General features: G+C 41.4%; 1 protein-coding gene across 1 annotated transcript; it reads left to right on the forward strand.

Moving 5' to 3' along the window:
* Positions 1 to 2102: 2102 nt before the first annotated feature.
* Positions 2103 to 23218, forward strand: LOC139222916 (uncharacterized). Its single transcript, XM_070854823.1, has 3 exons — positions 2103 to 2340; positions 15334 to 15386; positions 21137 to 23218. Exons 2-3 carry the CDS (start codon positions 15355 to 15357, stop codon positions 21909 to 21911), a joined length of 807 nt encoding a protein of 268 aa, XP_070710924.1. The 5' UTR covers positions 2103 to 2340; positions 15334 to 15354; the 3' UTR covers positions 21912 to 23218.
* The last annotated feature ends 1170 nt before the right edge of the window (positions 23219 to 24388 follow it).

Below are 24388 nucleotides of genomic sequence, written 5' to 3' on the forward strand. Positions count from 1 at the left end.
CAAATGCAAAAAGAAAAGAAAAAAGGAAGAAGCAGCGAAGTGAAAACGGAGATGGAAAGCTCTTGTGTGGCACCACTGGCCGTATCTTTGAAAATGTCTAGAAGGTCTCTACTTTGCATTTTCCGTGTCACATCGTTGTCATGTTTTGTGTCTTTGCCAGAATGTTAGCTGCCGTCCTGTCAACCGCAGCCAGAGCGGAGAAAAACAACTCCAGCGTTTCTCAGTGATATTCAGAGCATTTTCTGTCCCGTGGCTTCATACTCACACATGAATCGTCATGGGAAACTGTTTATGAATAAAAACAAGGTAACACACACACACACATATACACATTCATATGCATACATACACTTATGGCAGTCAGAGAAGTTATTCATATTCATATCACCTTGCTGTTAAAGGAGAATTCCTTGGTTTTTTTTATTCAACTAATTCATGTTATTTCAACTACAAAGAACAACCCAGAGCAAGATAAGGCCAAAAAAACCCATAGTCCTCTTTAACCAGTTTACTCCTGCTTTTATGTTATCTTTTGTAGCATCTTCATGAGGCAGCAAAACAAATACGTTTCTAATGCGGGATATGATTTCTCCTTCTGATCCCCACGATAATAAACGCAACGTCTGCGCATCTGTAAACACATAAAACCGGTTTTTCACTTGTGTGTCATCCTCAGGGAAGTAATTTGTCTATGAAGACAAAACAGTCCCCGCTCTGCGCTGCAACAAAATGATTCTCAACTTTTATTTTATATTGCTTAAAATACAGATTACAATAGAAAACAGGCTAAAAGCGCATTATATTACAATACATAATCATCTGTACAGCGGGATTATCCCCCTCATACTCATTTTAAATAATAAGAACTCTTTTTTCAGTGTAAATGTTAGATGAGACTCACACACGGAGACTTATTCTTATTTATTTGCCTGTTCTGGGCCGCAGCCAAGGTTTGCTAAGTGGGTAGCAAGCATTATGAGGTGATTCCACTCTAATCCGCATCCAAGTCATATGATCAACCTAGTAACTGTGAGGAGGCAGGTCAGGTTAAGCCCAGTCAAGCTGGACGCAGGCTGCCAGGTAGGGACAGGAAGTCAGGTACACTGAAGCCTCATGTGGAGTACTGCAAATGTTATTAATGAGGGCAAATTATGACCCCAGATGGTAATTATCGCATTTTTTTCCATCTCATATTGTTGCATTCGATTCTTAGAGGCTTGAAGATACAAGAGTTTATCTCAAACAACAACAAAAGTCTTCATTATTCATCAACATGACAACATCAACACAATCAACATTATTTTTGGTATCAAATCAAGATTTTTTGAGCATTATTCAGTGTGTGCTTTACGTTAACACTCGTCGTTTGATTTATTACCTCTGCACATTGCACAAATTCTTCACACTGAACATTTTCAGACTCTATGGTTCATATTTCACTCATTTCTTCACAAACTGTGCAGCTCTTTCATTTTTAAAAGATCTATTTCACGTATTCTTTATACAGTTTACATATTTTATTGCTACTGTGTACTGCTAAATTTCACTTTAAAGTACCAGCATCAAAATGTACTTAAAATACCAAACATAAAAGCAGTTCATTTTGCAGAATGCTCTATTTCAGAGGAAGAAAACTGTATTATTGGATTATAATTATTGATGCTTTGATGTGTTACGTTAATGTTAAAGGTTGGGCTAATTGAAGTATTTTAAGTCATTTTATGGAATATATTTTACATTATTAATCTGAATTTGATATGTCTTTATTAAATAAATGTAGCCCAGTGATTTGTAGTGGAAAAAAAGTAGCATCAAAGAAAAATACTACATAAACTAGTTACTTTCCCCCAGTGCGTAGGATTATATCCCAATAAACACCAATGCTAATTAAACATGGTGTTTGTGTGTGTTTTCCCATCATAGCACTTGTACATGATGATAACAACTAAATAGTGGTGTGAAGACGGTGTGGGTTTGTTTTATTTTGAAGGTCTGGACAGGAAGCAGTAGTGTTACACTATGTGTGTGTGTGTGTGTGTGTGTGTGTGTGGCGGGGCTCCAGCAGTGTCCCACACTAACTCACCCTCAGACGGCCGCTCAGACAGGAGACATGGGACTGTGGAGCCACCGGGGGGGGGGGAAACTCTTCTCACCGACTCTCCTCCACAGCTGAGGCCGAAGCAGAGAAGCCACGTCCCGCCGGAGCCTCCACTTTTCCACCCGTGGGTGCACTTTCTGCTCAGGAAGGACCGGAAGTGAAACTACTTCAATGACAACTGGAGCTATTCGTGCTTTTTTGATACCCAGGGCAAAGTGCCACACCTTCGCTTAGCGCTACAGGTAGGTGCAGGTTTCTGCTGGCCTTACATGTAATATAATGTTTTTTAAATCAGCTTTAAATAGCGTTAAAAGTGTTGTTGGTGCTTTATTAAATGAGAGCTTCGACGCTTCTCTGCACGGTAACAGGTGAGTGTCAGTGTTACTGTCAGACATATGGCGACTGTGGAAAACAGAAAAAAAAAAAAGTTCACTTTACTGAGTAAAAAAACTGTATTTCTGGAGTCATCTGTGTTTGAGAAAGTGGCGCCACCGTAAATAAGAACAGGAAAAGTTTTGACAAGCTTATTTTTGAGCGGCCAGGCTGAAATAGGAGGCAGGTTATAAGCTAACAAAGGAGAAGTGAGTGTCCACCTGTTGGGCATGATGACAGGTTATTATTAGATACTAATAAATACATGATATGTGCATGTAAGTGAACTAAGGGTGGGTGAACAGGGTTTAGAAATATTCAGTCTAAGTATTTTTAAAGAAATTTTGATCAAAGAGCAAAAAAAAAAGCATTAATTTTTAATATTTATAGCTCATTTAAGTGTTCCTTTACTTTCTGTACTAAAAAACTTTTCCTCACTACCTATAATAAAACAATGGGAATATTTAATTTTAAAAATTAGTGAAATATCAAAATACTGAGCCTAAAAACACTGGAATCAGCCTGTAACTCACCATGTGTAAGTATTTTAATTGTGGCTGATGATTTCTTTTCTATTTTAATCTGTGAGTTGTTGTTTTTTTTGTTTTTTTTTATTGTTTTGCCTGGAAAGTGTCAGAAAATTGAGGTGAAATGTCCGTCAGAGTTTCCCCAGAGCCATTCATGTCCAAGCTACTCAACTTCTAATACTATAAAACAGAGAAAAGAAACAAATAAGAAGCTGGAAACAGAGAGTTTGTTCACAAAGTGGCTCAAACTATTATTTATGTATATGAATAGTTTGTGTACCAACCAGTTAATTAACTAATTGTTTCAGTTGTAGTCGAATGTGAATTTTCGGGTTAGATAATGCTTCGTGTGTAGCATGTACAGTAAAGACCAAACGGAAAACCTTGTTCTGTGCTGTGGATGCTTCCATCACACCCTAACCACGGAGCACATGGGCCGGTGAGGGTGATGAGCGAGTGAGTGGAGGGCTGTTAGTGGGGGCATTTCTTCTGTGTTGGGATGGAGTGAACAGGAGGAGGTTTAGAATTAGCTCACCAGGACTCACGTACACGGCCTTGGGCTTTGTTTGCACATCCAACACGTCGTCTCTCTCTGAACCCGGGGTCGCTTCAAACTCCACACAGACTTCATGTCTGTCCCTTAAACATGTTAATAGTCTCTAGTACATCTCTGTGTCTCTTCAAATGGTTATCTGAGGTTTTATTTTTTTTATTATTATTCATTTCCAGGCAGGTGAGATTTACAACATCATGACAGTTCATTTACACAGGATGCTAATCTGTGGTTTGTTAAACCCATTTTCTTGCCTTTAGTGGCAGACTCCACCCATGTGGCAGCATATTAGATAAAACGAGCCATTAAAAGCGTATGCAAATAATATTTGCCCAAAGCCGAGAGCTGCTGCTGCTGCTGCTGCTGCTGCTGGGTGACTCGACCTGAAACAGGATATAAACACGAAAACAAAGCTCAGTTCTGTTGTTGACATTATGGTCTGGAAAAGAGATAATACAGATAACGATATTTGTTTGTAAGTAAATATGTTGTTGTACAATAGCACAATAACACTAATTGTTTACAGAGCAACTCCATTTTTTCCCCCCAACAGGAAGTCAGGTAAATTAGAGCCTCATGTGGTGTCTTGATGAATTAGTATTATTATTTTTATTTTTCTGTCACATGTTGATGGAAATAGATAATTTCCAAATATTGCAGAAAGTCAGTAAAAGCTGATCATTTCTCAAGTAATGTAACTAATGTTTCCTGGCCCCATTTTCACAAATATAAAAGTCTGCGTCCTTGTCTCCATTTCATATCACTATAATGTATAAATGATGTCATTTGTATCATTTTTAGCGTTTGTCTATAAGTCAGACTAATTAATTAGACAATTTTGGATGTTGGAACTTATTTTGGGCGCATAAATAAATCAACATTAAACATCATTCGTCAAGCTGAAAAAAGCCGAACCATGTTTGGTCTCAGCTTTTCAAATGTGAGGATTTGCTGCTTTATCTCATTAGAAATTGAATCTTTTAGACATTTTCACTGATGGTCAAACAAAAGTAACAATTTGAGGACATCGCCTGTTGCTATGGGACAATTGTGGCAGATGTTTTTCACTATGAAGTTACTTGTAATAAATGGATTAGTCAATTACATAATTAAAATAATCTATACTAATATCCCTAAAATAGATGAATCATCAATGAACGTATTTCCAGAGAAGTCTGTCCGCCTTTTCTAATTAGTTAATTATTTATGATAATCATTTTATTGTTAAGGTTGCTCAATCAAGCAAAAAAGTCAAAATATTCTCATCTCATGTGTTTTTATATTATTTTAGTATTAGATTTAGTATCTTTGGGTTTTTGAGTGTTGGTCGGACAAAACAGGATATCTGAATAATCGTTAGTTGCAGCCCAGAATCAGATGATTCACTAGTGAATGTTATCGCAGAGAATAAGCATGAACTTCTTTTATGTAATATGGATATGACAACTGTAAAGATCTTATCCCTAAAAAGAAACATCTGATTTCTGTTTAGATAATCTTTATTTGACTGTTAGAAATGAGCTTAAAGACATTTTTATTTACCACTGCATCACTGGCCCCATATTATTTAAAATACGCTCCTCTCGGAGTCTCCATAGGCTTGTTTGCCAAAGTACAATCGGGAGCTGCCGGGTCAGGAGGATCCAGGGGAGGACAAACAGCAGCAGGTCTGTTTGCAGTGTGAGAGCGACGAGGGGAGAGCTATTGATAAGTGTGGGCTGCTGGGTAATAGAGAGGAGACAAGACTTGTTTTCATCAGACTGCTGCCCAAGGCCATCTGCAAAAGATGTTTGGACGAAGCACATCATATTAGTACACAGAAACACATGGACACACAGTCGGCTTCACAGCATCATCAGACATTTCTGATGAGACCAGGTGATCAACGGCATATCAACCGATTGACCTCCCAACTGTGCGTCGACTAAAATAGAAAAATAGCACGTTAAGCAGACATTTTAATAACTGAGGTTAAAAAACAACAACAATAACATGTGCTTTAGATTATTACACAACGAGGGCTGACTTTATGTCAATTGGTCGCCATGGCAACTCACCACTTGCCCAATCACATCAGGCCACCTCAAGATCGTGTGTCAAACCATCTAAGTCTTATTTTGAAGGGGCTTTTTTCCCCCCCATCTGTTTAATATCAGACATTTAACGGTGTTTCTGGGCTCTTTGTGCGAGTCGTTTGCAAGGGCGAATTAAAAACGTCACTGCAACTCAAAGCTGGAGCTCTTTTATGGGAAGTGTTATCAGGCGAGGGAGGTTATCTCATCTACTGTACATGCAGGTTATTAAAAGCTGGATAAATCAGCAGGTGAGACAGACCTGGTTTTTTTCCTTCCTTATTGTCACCACACAGACTTTAAAATCGTGTATTGACATTTGAGCTGGGTTTTAAAAGCCTCAGAGCTGATAAGAGGCCTAAATTGACCACCTTATCGAAGGCTGCGGCTCTCCTTCAGCAGAGAAACGCTGCGGGTCACAGCGGCTGCTGATGACTACAAGGAAGTCCTGTCAATAATTTGTTTGTTCTTAGTTTTACTTAATGATCAGAAGCACAGATATCAGATAAAAAGCCTGTTACAGCTTTAGAGGCTCGTAGCTTGTGAAATAAAGTCTTTGTAAATGTTGAGAGAAGAGATTCATTCGACACCACGGGCTCACAAGGTTCACATGTTTAGCTATTCCCAGAGCTTTCAACCGTATCCGCTGGTCTTTTTGAGACACAGCTGAAAAGTTCCAGCAACAGCAAAGCACAAGGAAAGCTGATTTGCATAGCACCTTTCAAACACTGAGGCGATTCAAAGCGCTTTACATAAGAACAGCATTTAAAATCAATAAAAAGGGAAATGACTCATCAAAGTGTCGTGGAAACATTAACCAACCAAGTCAGAGGGTTTAAAATATTGATCAGTCTGATTGGTGGATGTGGTGCTGGTGTACCGGCCACTCTGGAAGGTTATTCAGCATTTCATACAGATTGTTATCAATGTGGATGCCACAATCAGGCCTTTAAGGGATGGTATTGATCACTGATGTCATTAGAATTGAATGATCTGATACTGATCACTGATTGACTCCTGTTCTCAAACATGTTTACAGACAATCACAAAGGCGTCATTTTCAAAGGATTCGCTTCTCTAAAGCGTCATATCCAAACCATGTAGTATTCTTTTCAAAATGTGCCAGCGAGGCTTCAGCTCACTGTCTGTTAATAAGTTGATTATATTCATGATAAATTAATTATTCATTTGTTTAACAAAATGCCAGAATCAGTGTCACAGAGCAAGCTGACATAAAAGCTGAATACAATGTAATATATATCAATATCATGTAAATGTAAAAATCAGCACAGATTGATTATTTTCAGCGACTAATTTACAAATATTTGCAGCTATAAATTAGTCATTTAAAGCACAGCTTGAGTAACATTATTTATTTTTCTTCCACTTTTGTCATTGTAGATGAGTTTATTATAATTGAATACCTGATCAATCAGAGCACCTCTAGCTTTCTCAGTAGTCCTGTGAGTGAACAGAGGAACATTAGAGAATAGAAATAATAATAATAATAGAAAATAATAGTGATGTGAGGATGTACAGAATGGAGAATAAGAACTAGAAAACAACATTTTCAAAACTGTAATTTTCTGAAAACTGGGTCAAACATGTCCTCCAGTCTCTGCTGTACCAGACGCCCACTGTAGAGATGGAAATTCCCGCCATGTTCATGTCTACAATGTCCTGGCAGCACACGGTTTGACAGTTCAAATGCAAAGAAAACAGATGACATGACAAAACACACTGTAGATGTACAAAAATGATAAAGAAAGATAAACAAGCGACAGCCAGATGGACGTCAGACCAGTTAGCCCACTTTCCCGTCACCACACCCCTCCCATGTCACCTGCATGAACATGATCTCCCTTATCACACACAAAAAAAAACACCAACACACACACACAGTCACTCTCACCAGCCCAGAGCAGGTGTTAGAATATAAATTATGACTTTATAATGTAACACCCAGCTTACATAAGCCGACCTTTTCACAGATCTATCAGGTGACCGAGCCATGTTCCAGCAGCAGGGTCTCGTCTGTATAAGACTCGGCTCCTTTGTTGAAAAGTTCACCAGAGACCCTCGAGAGAAAAATTCATATCCTCACCTCAGGCGAAAGCTCTCCGAATGTATGTACAATTACTGACGGTGGATAAGAGGAAAGGGATTTTTGTGATCCATTAGCAAGCCTCTAACGTTATTCAAGCTCTCTGTTTTTGTCCCTGCACCTCGTCTACCAGTATTTAGTTTTCTGGTGTTGGTATGCGCCGTGTTTAGACCAGCAACTCAAACCCACAGTCATACAGAAATGGATGTGGATAGATTTCAATCGTCCAAGGACACAACAAAAACAACTGGTATCAGATACGCTGATGGAAAACTATCTCAAGGAAAAGTGTTTTGAGGTGGTGTTAGAGGCCAGATCACTGTGGTAACCATCACAGTTTCAAACATTTATTAATTTGCATTTTCCTCCTTGAAAAGGTGCCCTGTCGAGTTTTATTATAAAGCAACAAATTCATGTTTACATTCAGTTTCTCACCAAAAGGTGTTCTTCCTGTCTCTTTGTTTACTTCCATCTTTACTAGCTTGTAGTCTTCTTCTTTACGGCCTTTGCTGGTGCATTGTTGCATTTCTGTGCACGTCACCGCCACACTGCTGAATATCACCAAAAACTCTACAGGGTACTTTTAGGTTTAAATGTCTTCATTATGCAACAGATGGTAATAAGATTTGGTTCCATTTTGGATCCAGATCCACATTGTCAAAGCACCCATATTTGTCAAAGAAATAATTTTGGTAATTATTGCTTTTAAATCCACTAAATATAAAGCTACACAGCGAGGAGTTAGCTTAGCGCTTAGCTTAGCTTAGCACATAGACTAGAAACAGGAGGACACATCTAGCTAGCTAATAAACACTGAAGAAAATCTAGTAATATAACTTATCTTATTATCTATCTTTATTTATCTAGTTTCTTTGTCTGCAAGCTAGTGTCTACAGATTTGTGAGGATCGAAGAAAAAAAATCACTTGCAACACCACTCTACAAGTGTGAGTGGACTCAATTTAAGAGAATCTCCCAGTTAAACCTTCATGCATTACACTTAATCATAAACTTAATTATTCTAACTTGCCTTTATTTCTATTTAGATCAGATAGCATTTAAACAATAAACAGAAATAGGCTACTCTATTATTCGTTGGATGGATGAAATGAACATTTAATATCTTCTCCATTCAGGTTGTATCTCCAAGCTGTGAACATTGATTTAGCCGCCATTCATAACTGTACCGTTTCCGACTTCTCAGTTAACAAGAGATGATTACAAATCTCAGTTTCCACCAGTGTTTTAGAGTGAAGGCAACCCACCATGCCGAGAATAAAGAGTGCATCCCAACCCTAACCGAGTTGTTAAGGTACCCATCATCCTTTACGTTATATACATCATACACATCAGTTTTCTCTTTTTCTAATGTCGACCTCACTTTTTCTGTTGCTAAATGCAGTAACTACCGCTTCCAAACAAAACTCTGAACAGGTAAAATCAATTTCAACTGCACTCTTTCCGGAGGAAGAATTATTTTAAGCCTTATCTTTCCGGATGAAATTTTCCACCCACAGCAATCATTCAAAAATTCCTCAGACTGCCAGTTCCACAGGTATCCCCTGAATTTCAATCCAGCCCACATTTAGGGGACACTCTGCAGCAATCTCGCTTTTATTGCACCTGTTTCTCCAAGATGAAATGTTTCAATTTCCTCTGGGGGAAACTCAGAAAGTGAAAAAATGGGAGCTCGGCCAAGCTGCCAGCGCTGAAATATCTCTCCCCTTCAGTAATCGTCCTACGATCTTCCCTATCATAAAAAACAGGAGCAATATATAATATATTGAATGGCACAGGCAGCGGATAAAGCACTGTTATTGCCAGCCAACAATGGCCAATATTTGAATGAATGATAGTCATTTGATGCTGAGATTGAATCCTTGATCTCATTATGCTTTTGGAAAGTCTCCAGGGGAACAACATGATTGGTCAGTTGGATGCTCTGATGTGAATCTGAGTCAGCTGCCGTTGGTCACAGAAAGGCCTGCGGGTGGCTTTAAAGGCTGAGAGAGAATCCTCATTACTGACAGGTTTGCACGGCTCCCAGTTTCTCATGAATCCTCCGCTACGCTTCAATACTCACAGGTACATTCTGCCTCCTGTAGCCTTAGTATGTCAAACTCAGCCTTTACTCTCTGACAAAATGTGTTCATTAAAAGTTTTAATGTAGCTCAAATAAAGCAACACCTCAAATGTATACAGAGCAGCAACAGAAGATTTAGGTATTGACACAACCATATATATCAACATACATATAAAGATTACGACCATAGAAAACTGTATTATCTTCATTTATTACTATATATGAATTATTATTAATATGTATACATGTGTTAGCAGCATTTTTAGGTTGTAATTGATTGATTAGTTTCAACCTAAACTAATATTAACATCTTTACACTGATACTAAGTTACAAGTCTACATCTATCTACAGTTGTAAAGTAGATATGAATAAATACAGTATTTCTCTGAGTTATAGTGGATTAGCATACAATAGAGTATAAAAAGGTACGTCAGAATGGGGTGTCCTAACCTTTACTGAAGTCGTAGCTTCAGGTGTCCGATCAGGTTCATTTGTCAAACCTGGCGGAAACAGTTGCGCTCAGTCGGGTTTGGTTCTCAGCTTTTGGACCGTACAGAGGTCTGAAATGTGAGTTCATGGGTGTTCACTGCACTAGCATGCAGTTTCCTTGTTTTCCCACTTCTCTGTGTGTATCTATTGCTATTTACTCTGCAAACACAGTGTGGCAAAGATGACAGCTGCAAGTAGACACACTGGAGCCAGAACATACATCAGCTTGCCTTCTTAGTCATGTTTGTCTTGTCATTATCTTTAAGCAGAGTTCTTGGGAGTTGACTTTTAATGCTAATGTCACTTAGTTATCAGCACGGTGATGTAACTAGTTAGTTACTCATGGGCCCTTGTTGCTTGGAGGAGCATTGTTAGCTGCTCGGGCTTAGATGGCGCCGTGTCATCTCTGCCCTGCAGGGCTGGTTCCCCTCTGACCGAGAGCTGCTTCTGCTGACCAGCAGCAGAATGGTTAGCCAGAGGCAGGTAACACTACAATCACATTGTCAGTCAACCCAGTCACTTTTTGCCTTGCAAATTTGCAACCCAACTCCATGCTGATGCAAACCAGCTTTTTCCGACGCAGTCAGCCAGCCATTAGTTGGCCTGGTCGATGGTGTGTCCTCACTGGATGTGAGGAGTGAAAACACGCCACAACATGCATATGTGCCTTTCAGGTAGCAATAAATTACACGTTTCTGCTGGCAAGACATCAAAGCAGGTAACCTCTTATAATAAAAGAGTGGACAAGTTTGCATGTAATTCAGTCAGAAAGGCCACAATTTTACGTATTTCATCAGCACTTTTGTCTCCAATGTAAACAGTCGATTCATACAACAGTGTTACTCTTGTAAACTTATAAAGAGTTACATAATCCCACCATCACTTCTTGTGTTCCAGCCTTCAGCTTTTTCCAAATCTTGTTGAACTCCCATGATGTGACACATGAGAGGAAAAGTCATGAGATTGACTTCAGGGCATAAATATTCTGAAAAAGGTCTTGTTGTGTCTTCTCATTGATTCTCATTGGTTTATTCTCGTATTTCTTTGTGGTGGTCTTGTGATTTATATGTGTGATTAATATGTATATATAATAAATATTGATAAATATATCTTTTGTTGAAAGATGAAACAACTGGTAACAAAATGCATAACACCATGTAGATCCATATCCCATGTAATGAATGGATTCAGCAGGTCTTCATTCACTGTACAGTTAAAAAATATTAAATATCTGGAAACTTGTGTTATTTTCAAATTCAGTTAGTATTATCAGAAAAGGACCGACAGAGGAGGACTATCATGCTAGAGCACCAAGTATTTGATTGTTGGTTAGAAGTAAAGTAGTAGTAGTGAAAATCTTCTTCTACTTTTCTGACACTTTATAGGTCTAGGATCTTAAATTAATGATTAAAGGTAAATTTTGCCATGTCGTATGTGGACGTCCAATCAGTGTTGATGGTAAATGTAGTCAACTGAAGCAATACATTCCTCAGTGTGTGCCATATTCATAGAGATGGCTGAGTTTCCCTGCTGCACAATCTCCTGTTCCAGAGTAAACTTTGAGCTACCACCAGCGTCTGGTGGTACCTTTACTCAAATTGCTCTCTGATGCCAACAGAAAGTGAATCATTCTGCTGCAATGAATTTCAGTATGGGCAGTTCTTTGGCTCACAGCTGCATCTGGAAACACTGATGAGAGTATTGAGAGCGTATCAAAATAGTCACATTGTAGCCCAGAGAACCAAAACAGTGAGCTGAAAGAACCTAAAACACTCCGAACAGATAAAGGGAAACAGCTGGAAACTGTTGGTTGATATTCATCTGTGGCCTTATCAGTTTGAGGGACTCCTTTCACTTTGGACAGTAGTTTGATTAATTGTTAATATAAAGTATTAAGCAATGCAGTTTTAACTAATTAAGCTTCTAGTGAAACAGCGGCCATAAAACACCATTTACAGGCAGCCAGGACAACCTAGAATTTATCTCTGTATAATGTAGAAAAATTACTGAAATTCTAATTAATACAGTTTCATATCACCATGTTTGGTCATTTTATAATGAAAATGTGTTTTGAATCATTTAACGTTTATTTACCCCTCTGTCACAACACTCAATAATCCATGTACTGTTGCAGCGTCTTATCTGTAGTGAAAACATGGTGCCAGGATGGAGCAAAACTTATTCATACTCATAATTAATTCATAACAATTCAGTGAGAGACATTCATGTCAAACGGTTTAGGGCCATTAATTGCAACAAATGTGCAGTCGTATTTGGCAGAGGAGGCTCTGAACTTGAGGATGCTCCCTAAACGAACGCATGCATCCAGCAAGACTCTTGAGGCAAGCACAATAAAACACCCCCAAGGGTACAGAGAGCAGAAAGCCGCAGACACATGTCGCTGAGATATGGAATATACATAATGCACAAGGCATGAAATGCCACCGCATAAAAAAAAGAAACAGGAGGAGGAAGCTGGTGGCGATGGAGGGAGAAATCAGCTCGAGCGATCAGAGGATTGAGAGCTGGAGCTTGTCAGATGATTATTGACCTGCTCGAATGTGACGAGTAATTGTGAAAGTCAGCTGATAGCAAAATCCGCGCTCTGTCGGGACAAATACGACGCTTCATTAACGTGATAGTTCACGATGCCCGCTGGGAAATTACCTCCTCTCTTGCTCCCCTCCTGGAAGATAAGGGACACTTCAGCTGGGTTGGTGCTCGCCAGTGCGACAGTGTGTAAAACATTGTCCTCTATTTAAAGCACCCCCTGTCGAACCACTGGGCCTCTCTGCCGCCGTGAATTGCACTTGGTGTGATGCACCCTCTTGGCTTTTACAGTGGTTATAAATGGGTTGGAGATCCCAGTGAAAATATAGATGAATGTGTGGTGCAGCCAATCCCACCTCAAATCACAGGAATAGAGGGCACTCAAAGACAAGGGGATTGTACACTGAGATGTGTTCTGTGTCCAAGCTGACTTTATCTGCATCTTCAATGACTGCTTCCACCCCTGCACTCTTTTTATGTCGTGGCGCACAGCAGCAGACCTGTAGGGGGATAATTAGACACCTTGGGATAGCAAAGTCATGCTTTGCTGCTTTAGCACAAATAATACAGCCTTTCATGTAAAAAAGTGTGACCTGGCCCCGATGGTCCTTCTCTCAGCTTTGGATTGAGGTAATATTATATAACTCAAGACAGAGAACTCTTTAGATCTGTTCGCTTTTTTAATCGACACATGAGCAGAGTTGTTGGTCTCACTTGCATTTTTCAAATCAATCCCCCAAGCAGAGCCCATCTGGGCCTCTCAGCTCGCTCCCTCCAGGATCTGACAAAGATGTATGAAGCCCCACAGCGTAACTGAAGCCTGTTACATCATAGTTGCCTGACCTTACTGCAACTTGAAAATGTCCAGGACCGATGGATAAACACTAATGATGACAGCTATGGCACATTCTTTTTAGCTGGAGATATCCTATATTTTTCTTATTGTCAACAAATCTGACAAAACTACCAAAAACAACAATGAAGTTTCCAAAGCCTGATATCTCTCCCTCTTATCTTACTCTGCTGTGGAGCTCCATTGTCGTCCAGAATGATTAAAAACACATCAGTGAGCCACACTGTTGCACAGGCTGACATGTTCCTTGGATTAAGCGAACAAAGCAAAATCTGTAAACTTGAACTAAACCCAGGCAGTTCAACAAGTGGCTGAATCAGATATGATTGGAGCCATTTGGCCCGATTTAGAGTGCCATTCAACAGTGGAGTACAATAAGTGGTCCTAAAGCTACAAATACACATCCAAGAGCAATGCCGCTGGTCCTTTACATAAAGAATATTTCTTCCTCAAAAGCAGTAATAACACACAATCAGACGTAAAAATGTAAGAGGATGTGCTAAAAAAGGAATGAGAAGAAGAAATGGTTCTGTGTGGTTGGCGCTGCATTTCTTTGCACCTGCCACCTGGATAGTGATAGATATGAGGAATAGTTGTCAAAATCTGACTGTGGAAAATTTAAAGAGTGTGGTAAAAACAGCAGTGTTTACAGTCACAGACAAACCTTCGACCCTACATCCTGCTGCTGTTAATACTCAGGAGAACAACAAACTGTATTAGTCCACAGCTGAAAATAGTCCCTAATATATTCACCTTGGCTCCTGTTTGAGTTACATTTGGTAAAAACTACACTGCCGTCGTTTTACGCAATTACGAAACCTTTTTTAAGAGTGAAACTAAGTATTTGTGACCCATTTTAAAAGATTTACATCCTCATTGGGAAGAAATAGGCTTGAGTAGTGAATCATTTTTAATGTACTGATCCGTTCTGTTCAAAGATTAAACTAAAGGTAAAGGGGAGACCCACAGGGTCAGAGAGTTAAGGTTAAGAATAGAAACTGTTTTGTCCCATGGCCACACATCCCTCCTTTTCTTCCACAGAGATACTGTGTCCTCTACCTTTGTCGCTCTCTCTTTCTCCTTCGCTTGCAGACAAACCCATTCAAGAGTCAGTGATTAATTATTTACCCGGGCAATGAAATGCCAAAGCCTAGAGAAACACACCACCAGGAGAGAAAAGGTCACTCCCATCCTGCTCATAGATACACACTCTGTGATACATGCTCACACAAACACACACACACACACACACACACAACAGTGATGGATGGCAATAACATCTTTATCGGCGCTTCAGGCAGACAGAGTTTTCATCCTCATGTCCAAACACCGTTGAGACCAAGGGCAAAGCAAAAACTTGACTGATGAGGTGAAATCTTCAAGAGAGCCCCCGAAAGAGAAAAAAAAACTCTCATTTAAAAACCACTCACATGTCAGAGGTGGTGAACTGTCCGATCAATGGCAGCCTCTCCGTGTGCGTGTCTGTGGAGTAACTAACTTTTTCTTCATGAGCGAGCTCACACATTGTTCGTGTTCTTAAAGTTTCGTCGCTCTCGATTTTGTCTGTGCCGTTCAGACCAAGGGTGTTTGTGTGATCAAAGTTTAATTACTTTTCTTAATGTCCCTCCGCAGCTCCACGACACAGCTGGCCAAATGGGGTGCCAATGCTGCAGGATGATAAAAAGGTGAGTGTGTGTGTGTGTGTGTGTCTGCAGTGTTTACCTCTTCTAGTTTGTTTGTGTGCTTTTGTGCCATTTTCTGTCTTGTATTGTCACGACACAGTCTTGATATCACTTACTGTCAGGGGTTTAAAGGGCTGGTGCAACCAAATTACAAATACACACATTCCTCTGGTGGTATTGATCCAGTTTAGCTTTATGTTTTAAGGATTTGAGGTTATATGACCCAAAGAAATGTGGATTTTAACTTGTGGTACTCGTGGTCAGTGTTTACTGATTTCTTTATACTGAAGGAAAGGTAATATGTTCTTATGTAATTTGAACTGACCCTTTAACAACATCAACGATTGTTAGCACTTATTAAACATATGACTTTAGCTGTGCGAAACAGCTCCTGTGTTATTTTACTTGAAGGTTAATATTTTACTTTATTAGAAGGGTCCTCATGCTTTATGTTGTTATTGGAAGTGCTCTTCATGTCAGGCGATGCGGCCCACCTCTACTTATATAACACTGCGGGAAACCTCACATTCTGCCCGGAGGCAAGCTAAAGAGTCAAGTGACCTGTTCAGTAGCTTTACATTTACACAACATCCAGTTTAGCAGCAAGAAAGGAAGAAGCTAACGTACTGTTTAGGCTTTGTCTGTGTTGGTTTTCCAATACTTGGTTTATCGGAAAATATGTGCAAAAAAAAATAAAATTCTCTTCAGCCTCTTGCATGCTAACACGCTAAAGCGTTAGCATTGTTTGCATTTAGCTCAAAGCACAGCTGTGCCTGCATACAGCCTCACAGAGTAGTTAGCATGGCTGTAGTCTCTTTATTAGATGAATTACTGGAAAAAATGATGAGCCAGTTATTCAAATTACTAAAAAAAAAATGTTTGTGTTTAGTTCACCTCCTCAGTAACAACCTCTCACTGCAGATTTCCTTATCTGCAGCTCAACAGTGTCGATTCAAATGTCTCCTTGCCCACGTAATGATTTCTTGTCTTGTCTCATGCAAGATAGTGAGAGGTCTATTTATAATATGTCTGCACTCTCAGCCGCACGCGGGCTCTTTGTACAACCTGTGAGTCAATATGCCAATAGCCATCACCCCTGGTTACTGTATTTCTTTGCAGGACTGTCTATTCATTAAAAGCCTACAAGGCATCATTGTCAGGCCTCGACATCGCTGTGCTTTTTGAGGCGAACGGGGAGACGGAACAGGGCCGGGAAATGAGATTTTGATTGCAGATTAATGAAAGGGCACGCTGTGATTCGCATACCAGAGTCGTAATCCCTCTCCACACTTTTTTCTGTCTTTCCCATGTCAGAGACACGCATGTGAATGCTTGTGACACACACACATACCTCCCTAATTGTCCGGAGTGTCACATTTCTGGGCTTAGTGGTGTTTGGGGTTTGGCAGGGTGGGCGTGTAGGTTACTGGGTCAACAGCACGGCCTCAGTATCAGCAGCCTGACACTCACACCACAGTTTCTGTTTTAAAAATCCTCAGTTTTTTAAGTGGTTTTTATGTCTAAAAGTGGTAAAATAATTTAATTCAGGGGTCCTACTAGCATATTTCTTACGCTGTCATGTTCAGGTCCTGTCTCTTTAAGGCCCCCTTTCCCAAAAAGTCTGTTCTGGTTCCTCGGTACCAACCATAGACTGTATAAAGGAAGTGGGCGTGGCCACGGTTTGTGGGGCGCCGTTAAGAAGTGCTGTGGTCAGCTTTACGGGAGTCGCCATCTTGTTTTTTTAGAACCAGAAGTGACGTCCGTGCCACAACGACCGTCTCTGATTGGTTAGTCCTGCCCTGAAGCATACCCTGCTTTATCCATCTTATCTATTTACTAAATGAACATCAAGCTGTACTGAACAAGACTTGATGATGTTTGCTGAGCTCATGAATCAATTGAGACGTGGAGTCATTTTCCCAGACTTCTATTCAACAAGAAGTCTTTTTGCAACCAGCATAGTCGCCCCCCTGCTGGCCATATGAAAGAATGCAGGTTTGAGGCACATCCGCATTGGCTTCACTTCACAGACCCAGAGGCTACGTCCACTTCTTTATAAAGCCTGTGGTACCCAGACACAGACACAGGTGACATTCATGTTGAAAAGACATTAAAGAGTGCATTTTGCATAACATGTCCCCTTCATGATATCAGTCTGTGTGAAAATCTTGAGTCTTGAACATGAGAAAATGTTTCTAATTTTGATGCATCATTCACAGGAAATTACAGCAATCAGCACTTCCTTTGCAGCAGGAAACACAAACGGCCTTCTTATGTTGACTATTTACTTTTAGCGTGGTAGTAAATATGCTTTATACTCTTTTGTTGTGCTCCTCCAATTCCCTTAAGAGGACAATGTGCCTCACACTGAGAAAAAGACGGGGATGTTCATCACAAATCTAATGCTGTTGGTGGCATAAAATCCCTAAGCTCCACTATACCCTGCATTATATTTCCAACCGATATAATCAGCCTAAATCTGTGCAGCAAAAGAAGTGAATTGGTGTTGTGCTCACACGCTGAAGGTGCGGCTAATCGTTATATCCGCTTGAACATGGCGAAGGAATCTTGACTTAACCTGACGCAGGAAACAGCATCCTGTCTGGTGCACCATCAAAAGTAAAAACACATGCAAAGAAGGCTTTTTCCAGTATGATGGTGCCTCCTAAAGAAACAAAAACACCCCACAACAGACAGGGAATCCCAACAGAGAGGAGAAGGAGGAAACTCCCCAGAATCAACTACACACCTACTTATATGCAAAAATACTGTTTTGGTATTAAAATCCGAGCTGCTGCTTCTCTCTGTCTGTGGGACTTTTTGCACTAGGAGTGCTTTGCATCAGCTGTAAATGTAAAATAATTTCTTTATACAATGAGCCCAAAAATGTAGACGTTCTGTCTGCCTTTTGTGTGTTTTTGTTCTCTGTCCACTTCACCAAAAGGCAGACAATTAGTCTGCTGTAACACATTTTTGTCCGATCTCTGAAAACAGAGATAGAAAGGGCAACCTCCCAAAAAACAGATTTCTTTCTCTGGTAGCTTTTGTCCATCTGTATGAATAACTGGTCTTTTTTTCTTATAATACATTTTGTGTGTCTGGCTTTTCTGAAAGCGAGCCTCACATTTCACCTTGGCAGCCGGGACACAGCGGCAGCGCTGCCCAGGAGTGAGAGAGATGGAAAACATTCATTTTCTCAGCTTTCCACTGTGAAGGGAGACGAAGGGAGGGATGCAGGGTGAGAGAGAGGTGCTTAAGTCAGGGGGGTGGTGTGTGTGTGTGTGTGTGTGTGTGTGTTTGGCTGTAAATGCGTAGGTGGGTGATGTTTGTGTGTCTGCGTACCAGGAGGGGAGAAAAAAAGCTGTTATTGAATCACTCAATACATCTCAAAGTTATCTTAATTCTTGTGTTCTTGTTTACTATGGATGTAGTACGGATACTATGAAGAAAAACTAAAAGATAAAAAAAACAACAAAGCAAGCACAGAAAACAAAAGTGAGGATGACAATGTGAGAGCGAAGAGGGAGGAGGCGGGAGTGAGACGATAGATGGAAAAAAGCTCGAGGGAAGACGTTCAAATCAAGGAGAAGTCAAGTGCAAAGGGGTCGCAGATAAGTGAGCTGAGACTACATTACAATGACGCTGAAGGAGAGACGAGGAGGAGGTTTGGTCGGGTGGTGGTGGGGGGGCACCTGGAGAGGTGTGAGATGGAGGGAGCTCTGCAGGCTCGCAGGGTGGAGGAGAAAACAAATGAAAGGACGAAGAGATGGGTGATGAAAACATGAGGCTCCCGCAGCAGGCGATGTCTGACAGCCTGTTACACACTGTCCACAAAATAGAGCCTCCCTGCCAACACTCCTAATACCTCTCCAGGTGGGTGTTCGTGCGATCCTGTGCGCATACCCTTGTCAGAAAATCCTCCAAAATGGGGTATCAGACGGTCATTACAGAGTACGAGGGGCTATTTAAGGTGCAGAACTTAAATGAGCGTTAATTAGACTCGCACCTTTATCGACCTCTCCGCCCACGAGGAGCTGGGACGACAGCAGCAGAGGAGTGAGCCGGCAAGCAGGAATGCAACGCAAGCGTCTAATGAAGGACAAGAAATCACATCAGCGCTAAATAATGGATCAGCGCCGCTTTATCTGATTGAGAATGGAAACTCTCATTATGGCGGCTGCAGGTGAAAATGTCCCCTCTGCATTCAACATGTCACTCATCTTAATGAGCTGAACGGCGTGGCATAACAAGGGCTCATTATTTTCTGTTTTTCTTAACCAAAATGAAAAACAAAATGTGAATTAATTCCTGTTTTGCATTTTTTTGTTTTTGTCTTACTTATCCTCAGCTCATTATCAGCTGCCCATTTGCTGTTTTTTTCCCCCCTCTGCTTCCAGTTTCTGAGCTGGAAGAAGATCTTTAATGTGTAAACTGGTGATCAGTGTCTCCTCACAGCAGGGCACAGATAACTTTGTGGAGGCAGCGGCATATTTTAAGCAATCCAGATTCCCGTGCAGAAAAACGAGCAGGGTCATCTTACATTTTTAGTATTCTCTCTCCTTTAAAGCTGCTAATTGTAGGAAATGTGCTCGTTTGTTGCTCGTACCTGTGTGGCTGGGGCCAGGAGCCACTTAGCCTAGCTTAGCATTAAGGCTGGAAGAAGGGGGAAACGGCTAGCCTGACTCTCTTCAAAGATCAAAATTAAGCAATACCTCTGAAACATGTTGCACTTTGCTGTATTTAACTCCAGTCTTTAAGCTAAGTCAGGCTAACTACCTCTTGGCTAACATAGCGAATAAGTGTTTTCTAAAATGTTTAACTCTTCCTTTAAATACTGTTATTGTGGTTTCGGCCAGGCATCCCGTCTGTTTTCTGGCATTTCTTGTGGTGCATGACTCAAATGTTTGTGATAATGTAGAATACACTATTAGTTTGTTATTGGAGTGCAGCTTTAAGGTCAGAATAGGAGCGAGTGTAATCATGATAAGGTTCTCAGGTTCAGCTGATAGTAACATCTGTGTTTCTTTCCCATGGTTCCATCTGCTCCATGAAAGTCAGCGACACAAACAAAACAACATCTGATGGTAGAAGTCATTATTTTGCCATTTGAACCAGAACTGGAGAGAGAGGAGTGCAGTCAGAGGGACGTGTACACCTCCCATCATATCTGATATTCACACGCAGTGCAAACACGACCACAGCCGCAGCTGGATGCAGAATGTGTCAACTTCAAGTGCGTCCATGTCACAGGCAACAGTGGCATTTAGAAAGGTGCACCGACTGCCCGATGAAGTATCCTTGTTGACGTCCGTGTACAGTATGTGGGGGTGTTTTCATCGATTGTCACAGGAGCGTCTGACTCCTGGAGCCCAGACAGACAGACAGGAATAGTCCTCTCTGTCTGTCTGCCGCAACGCTGATGCTGGAAATCAAATAGTGGCGTTAAGTGTGACTCTGGCCGGTTTGGAAGTTCAAAAACTATTGCAAATTCGTTCTGTTTCGCAGCTTTGATTGTTTACAGATTGTTTAAATGGCGCACCAAGAGTCCTTAGTCACACTTATGTTGGCGCTAAAAGTCAGGGGATCCCCAAAGTCTGCAGGATTCACTGTTAAAGAACTATAAATGTCTGTATCTACGGTATCAACTCAACTTTAGAATCTAAAAATGACTCTTTTTTAGATACATGATTTATTCATCTAATGGTTTGAGTTCTAGCAGTAACCCCCCCCCCCCCCGTCTGTTTCTGTCACAGTTACATCTACGACCCCTCCGTGGCGGTGGATGTGAGGAAGACCGACTCTGCAGGCAGCTCGCTCTACCAACCCCACCACCTCTCAGGCGGGGGCCCCGGCAGCGACCCGCTCAGCAACCACAGCAAGCAGAAGCAGGGCTTCCACAACCTGGGCTACAGCAAGTCCAACGACAGTACTCTCAAACTAGAGATGGACAACAACCACGTCAACCACAGGCTGCATGCCGCGCCTTCATCCGGGAAGGAACTGCACAGGCAGGGGAGCGCACTGCCTGCTGAGGTCTACATCATCCAGCCAGACGCTCTGGGACCGAGATGGACGACGCAGGAGAAAAGCCCGAGCCAGGTGCCCGTTTACCCCAACATACAGGAGTACGAGAACCAGAGAGGCTACGGTGAGCAGGCACACCGCGCCACAACGAACGGGTGGGACAGCACCATCACAGAGTGCGTGATCGTCAGCGAAACCCTGTCGGTAGACGAGGTAGACGAGGGCGTGGGAGGGACGCCGGAGTACCTGTGTGACACGGGGGACGAGGGCAGCGTTCTGTCGGCGGACATCCACACCAGCACCACCAGCCTGTCCTCAGCCGACACCAGGGACGGGCTGAGACTCCCAAAGACTCCGGACGTCTCCACCGGCGAGAGCGGAATCTCGGTGATGAAGAGCGAGGACGAGGACGAGGAGGAGGAGGTGCAGAGCGTTACAGACTCGATGGTGGCGGAAGCTCTCGCTGCTTTGGAGGCCGCCACAGCAGGGGAGGACTGTGAATGACAGACCCGTGCACTTTGTCAAACAAAATAATACTTTGACACGGACCTGAACGCAACTTGACGGAGCGTTCAAAACCATAAAGAAACTTCACCACGGTTTGAATAACACCTCTTGTGTGGAACCAATGAAGGAAAACTCTGTTTACACAATAAAATGACCAGATTTATTTTTGAACTCAAAGTCTTGGATATTTTTTTATTCTGCTCACACTGACAGAAGATAATGTCTGCCTTGTGAAGGAGGCAACTTTTCCGAAGCTGCGAGGTTTGCATAAAGCCACAAATGTGTAGACTGTGAATATCACCTGCAGCCATATCAGCCCGTCTGAATCCGGTGTGTTTAACACTCCACAGTCCTAAAATACCTGTTTGTGCTCACTCACTGCTTTGCCATGTCCATACTGCCCCTTGTACAGGTTATCAGTAAAAACCACCGTGTTGCTCAGAGCACATTTTTGCCTCATTTTGGAGCACGGCTTCGCTAATCGCTTTCATAGAGCCAATATTTCCTCTGTGAGCACGCAGTCCTTTGCCATAACTTGCTGTTTCTTCAGGAATTGGCCCTCGTTTCAGTGAGCAGGCAAAAGAAAAAGGAAAGGTCATCATATACTTTTGTACACGCTACCCATGTTTTTGTCTCTATTTTGTCTTTGCGTTATTTATAATATCTTCGCTCGCATCGTTTTTTGATTTATTGTGAGAAGAAACTGGACGAAGTTTAGAGCAGAAGAGCTTGACGGAGGATGAGGAAGCGTCCTTATTCACACCCTATTGTGTCATCATTGATTTCATCAGAATTAAACAATGAATATCGTATCTACTTTTAGAAGAATTAGTTTACACACTGTTCTTGCAGCATCGGACACATATACACTGACGATAATAATGTAATTTAAAGCACAATATGACTGTGAGAGCATTTATGTGGTGGCACATCAGAGGCATCTATGCACGTTTGAAATCTTGAGCAGCCACTTGTACATTTTTCCGATATCTTTTTTCAGCCTTAGTGAAGCTTCACAAGACCGGCTGAGGTCACAGCGGAGGCCATTAATTCCCCCCACTAGTGCTGTTTTTTATATTTTATAAGTCAGGCCTTGTGTTTCTAGTCTGGCCTGTGACATTAGTTCAATCTGCAGCTTGCTTATGTGCCTAATAATGAACTAATTGAGGCTAGACGGAGCGGAGGAAATTATAAACATTTCTTTTTGAAAAGTGTGTTAATGCTAAATAAGCTGTTTTTCTCAATGAAGTTCTGAATTGTTTCACCGCGACTCTCCTTTTCACTCAGTTGGCCTGCCAAATAATTTCTACTTGTTATATTTGTATTGTAAATAAAGCAATGTAATTAAAAAACATGAAAACTGTGAGGTTCTTTGTGGGTAATTATTTACTCTGGTGTGGCTTTTTAGGAAAGAGCTTAAAAAGGCAAGTTGGCTAATGTTAGCCTAGAAGAATTGTTAGCTCCTTAGCTTAGCTTGGTCGCTAAGGTCACAAAGTTAAGTTCAGGGTTAGGGTTAGGGTTAGGTCAGACTATCTGAGGAGGTTAAATAAAAGCTGATGGTACAACGCAGCTAATAAGCCACAGTAGTTTCCAGACATCACATCAGATCTTATGTTAAATGTTTATTTTACGTATCTACTGTAGTAAAGCTTCGAAATGCAAACACAAAAAGTGAGTGGACCTTCTGGGATTCTGCAGATGCTTGTTTACGAGTGCGATCACTGTTAAGGCTTTGGTGTTTACACCTCGCCATCGTGGCGGTTAGAGCCTCGGCGGGGGCGTCAAGGGCCCCGGAGCCTCGGCTAATGAACACCTCAGGGCATTTTGCTTGAGCCCGAACACACACACACGCACACACAAAGCACCTTGGAAACTTCCACAAGAAAAAAAATCCTCATCGGCTGACTGACTTGGCGGCAGGAGAAGCTGTTTTGGTGTCTGTCCCCGTGTCTCTGTCAGCGCAGGAGGTGGAACAGCCTGAGCCCAGAGGAAACCAAAATAGCGCTTTCTTTGGACATTTATCTGTTCATCTCACCCACACTCTTCTATCTCCATCACTCTTGCTCGCCGCTCTAATTGCTCTCCACGGCTCTCTCAATTACAGCGTGCTCTTTTTAAGCCTGAAACTTGGTTCTCTGTGCAGTTTTTCCTCCAGAGCTCCAGGTTTATTCAAGTTATTGATTTATAAAGAAATGTTTTGAAGTTTGGTCAAATAGCTTTGTTTTTTTTTTAGCTATTATTTATGTATAATTTTTATACATTTTCATGAAATCGCCTCGCACGTACTGCACAGCGCCTCGTTTCAAACGTGAAACATGAAACTGGAGGGAATTTCATGTCACATAGGGCTCAGTGTCACACAATGGGAGAACATCAGCCTGCAGGCCTGCTTGTGTGAACCAAAATGACTCAGTATGTTAACAAGAAGGTATTAGTCTCTCTCAAAGGGGCTGTTGTGTTTTTATTCTTATCTT

Source organism: Pempheris klunzingeri, chromosome 23 (genome assembly GCF_042242105.1).
Source record: "Pempheris klunzingeri isolate RE-2024b chromosome 23, fPemKlu1.hap1, whole genome shotgun sequence".
Classification (NCBI taxonomy): Eukaryota; Metazoa; Chordata; class Actinopteri; order Acropomatiformes; family Pempheridae; genus Pempheris; species Pempheris klunzingeri.

What these genes read in the sequence shown, in the direction of transcription:
- LOC139222916 (XM_070854823.1), top strand. Translation starts at nt 15,355, where the DNA reads ATGGGGTGCCAATGCTGCAGGATGATAAAAAG. An exon ending in TGCTGCAGGATGATAAAAAG is followed by an intron (nt 15,387 to 21,136) that starts GTGAGTGTGTGT and finishes TTTCTGTCACAG; the next exon opens with TTACATCTACGACCCCTCCG.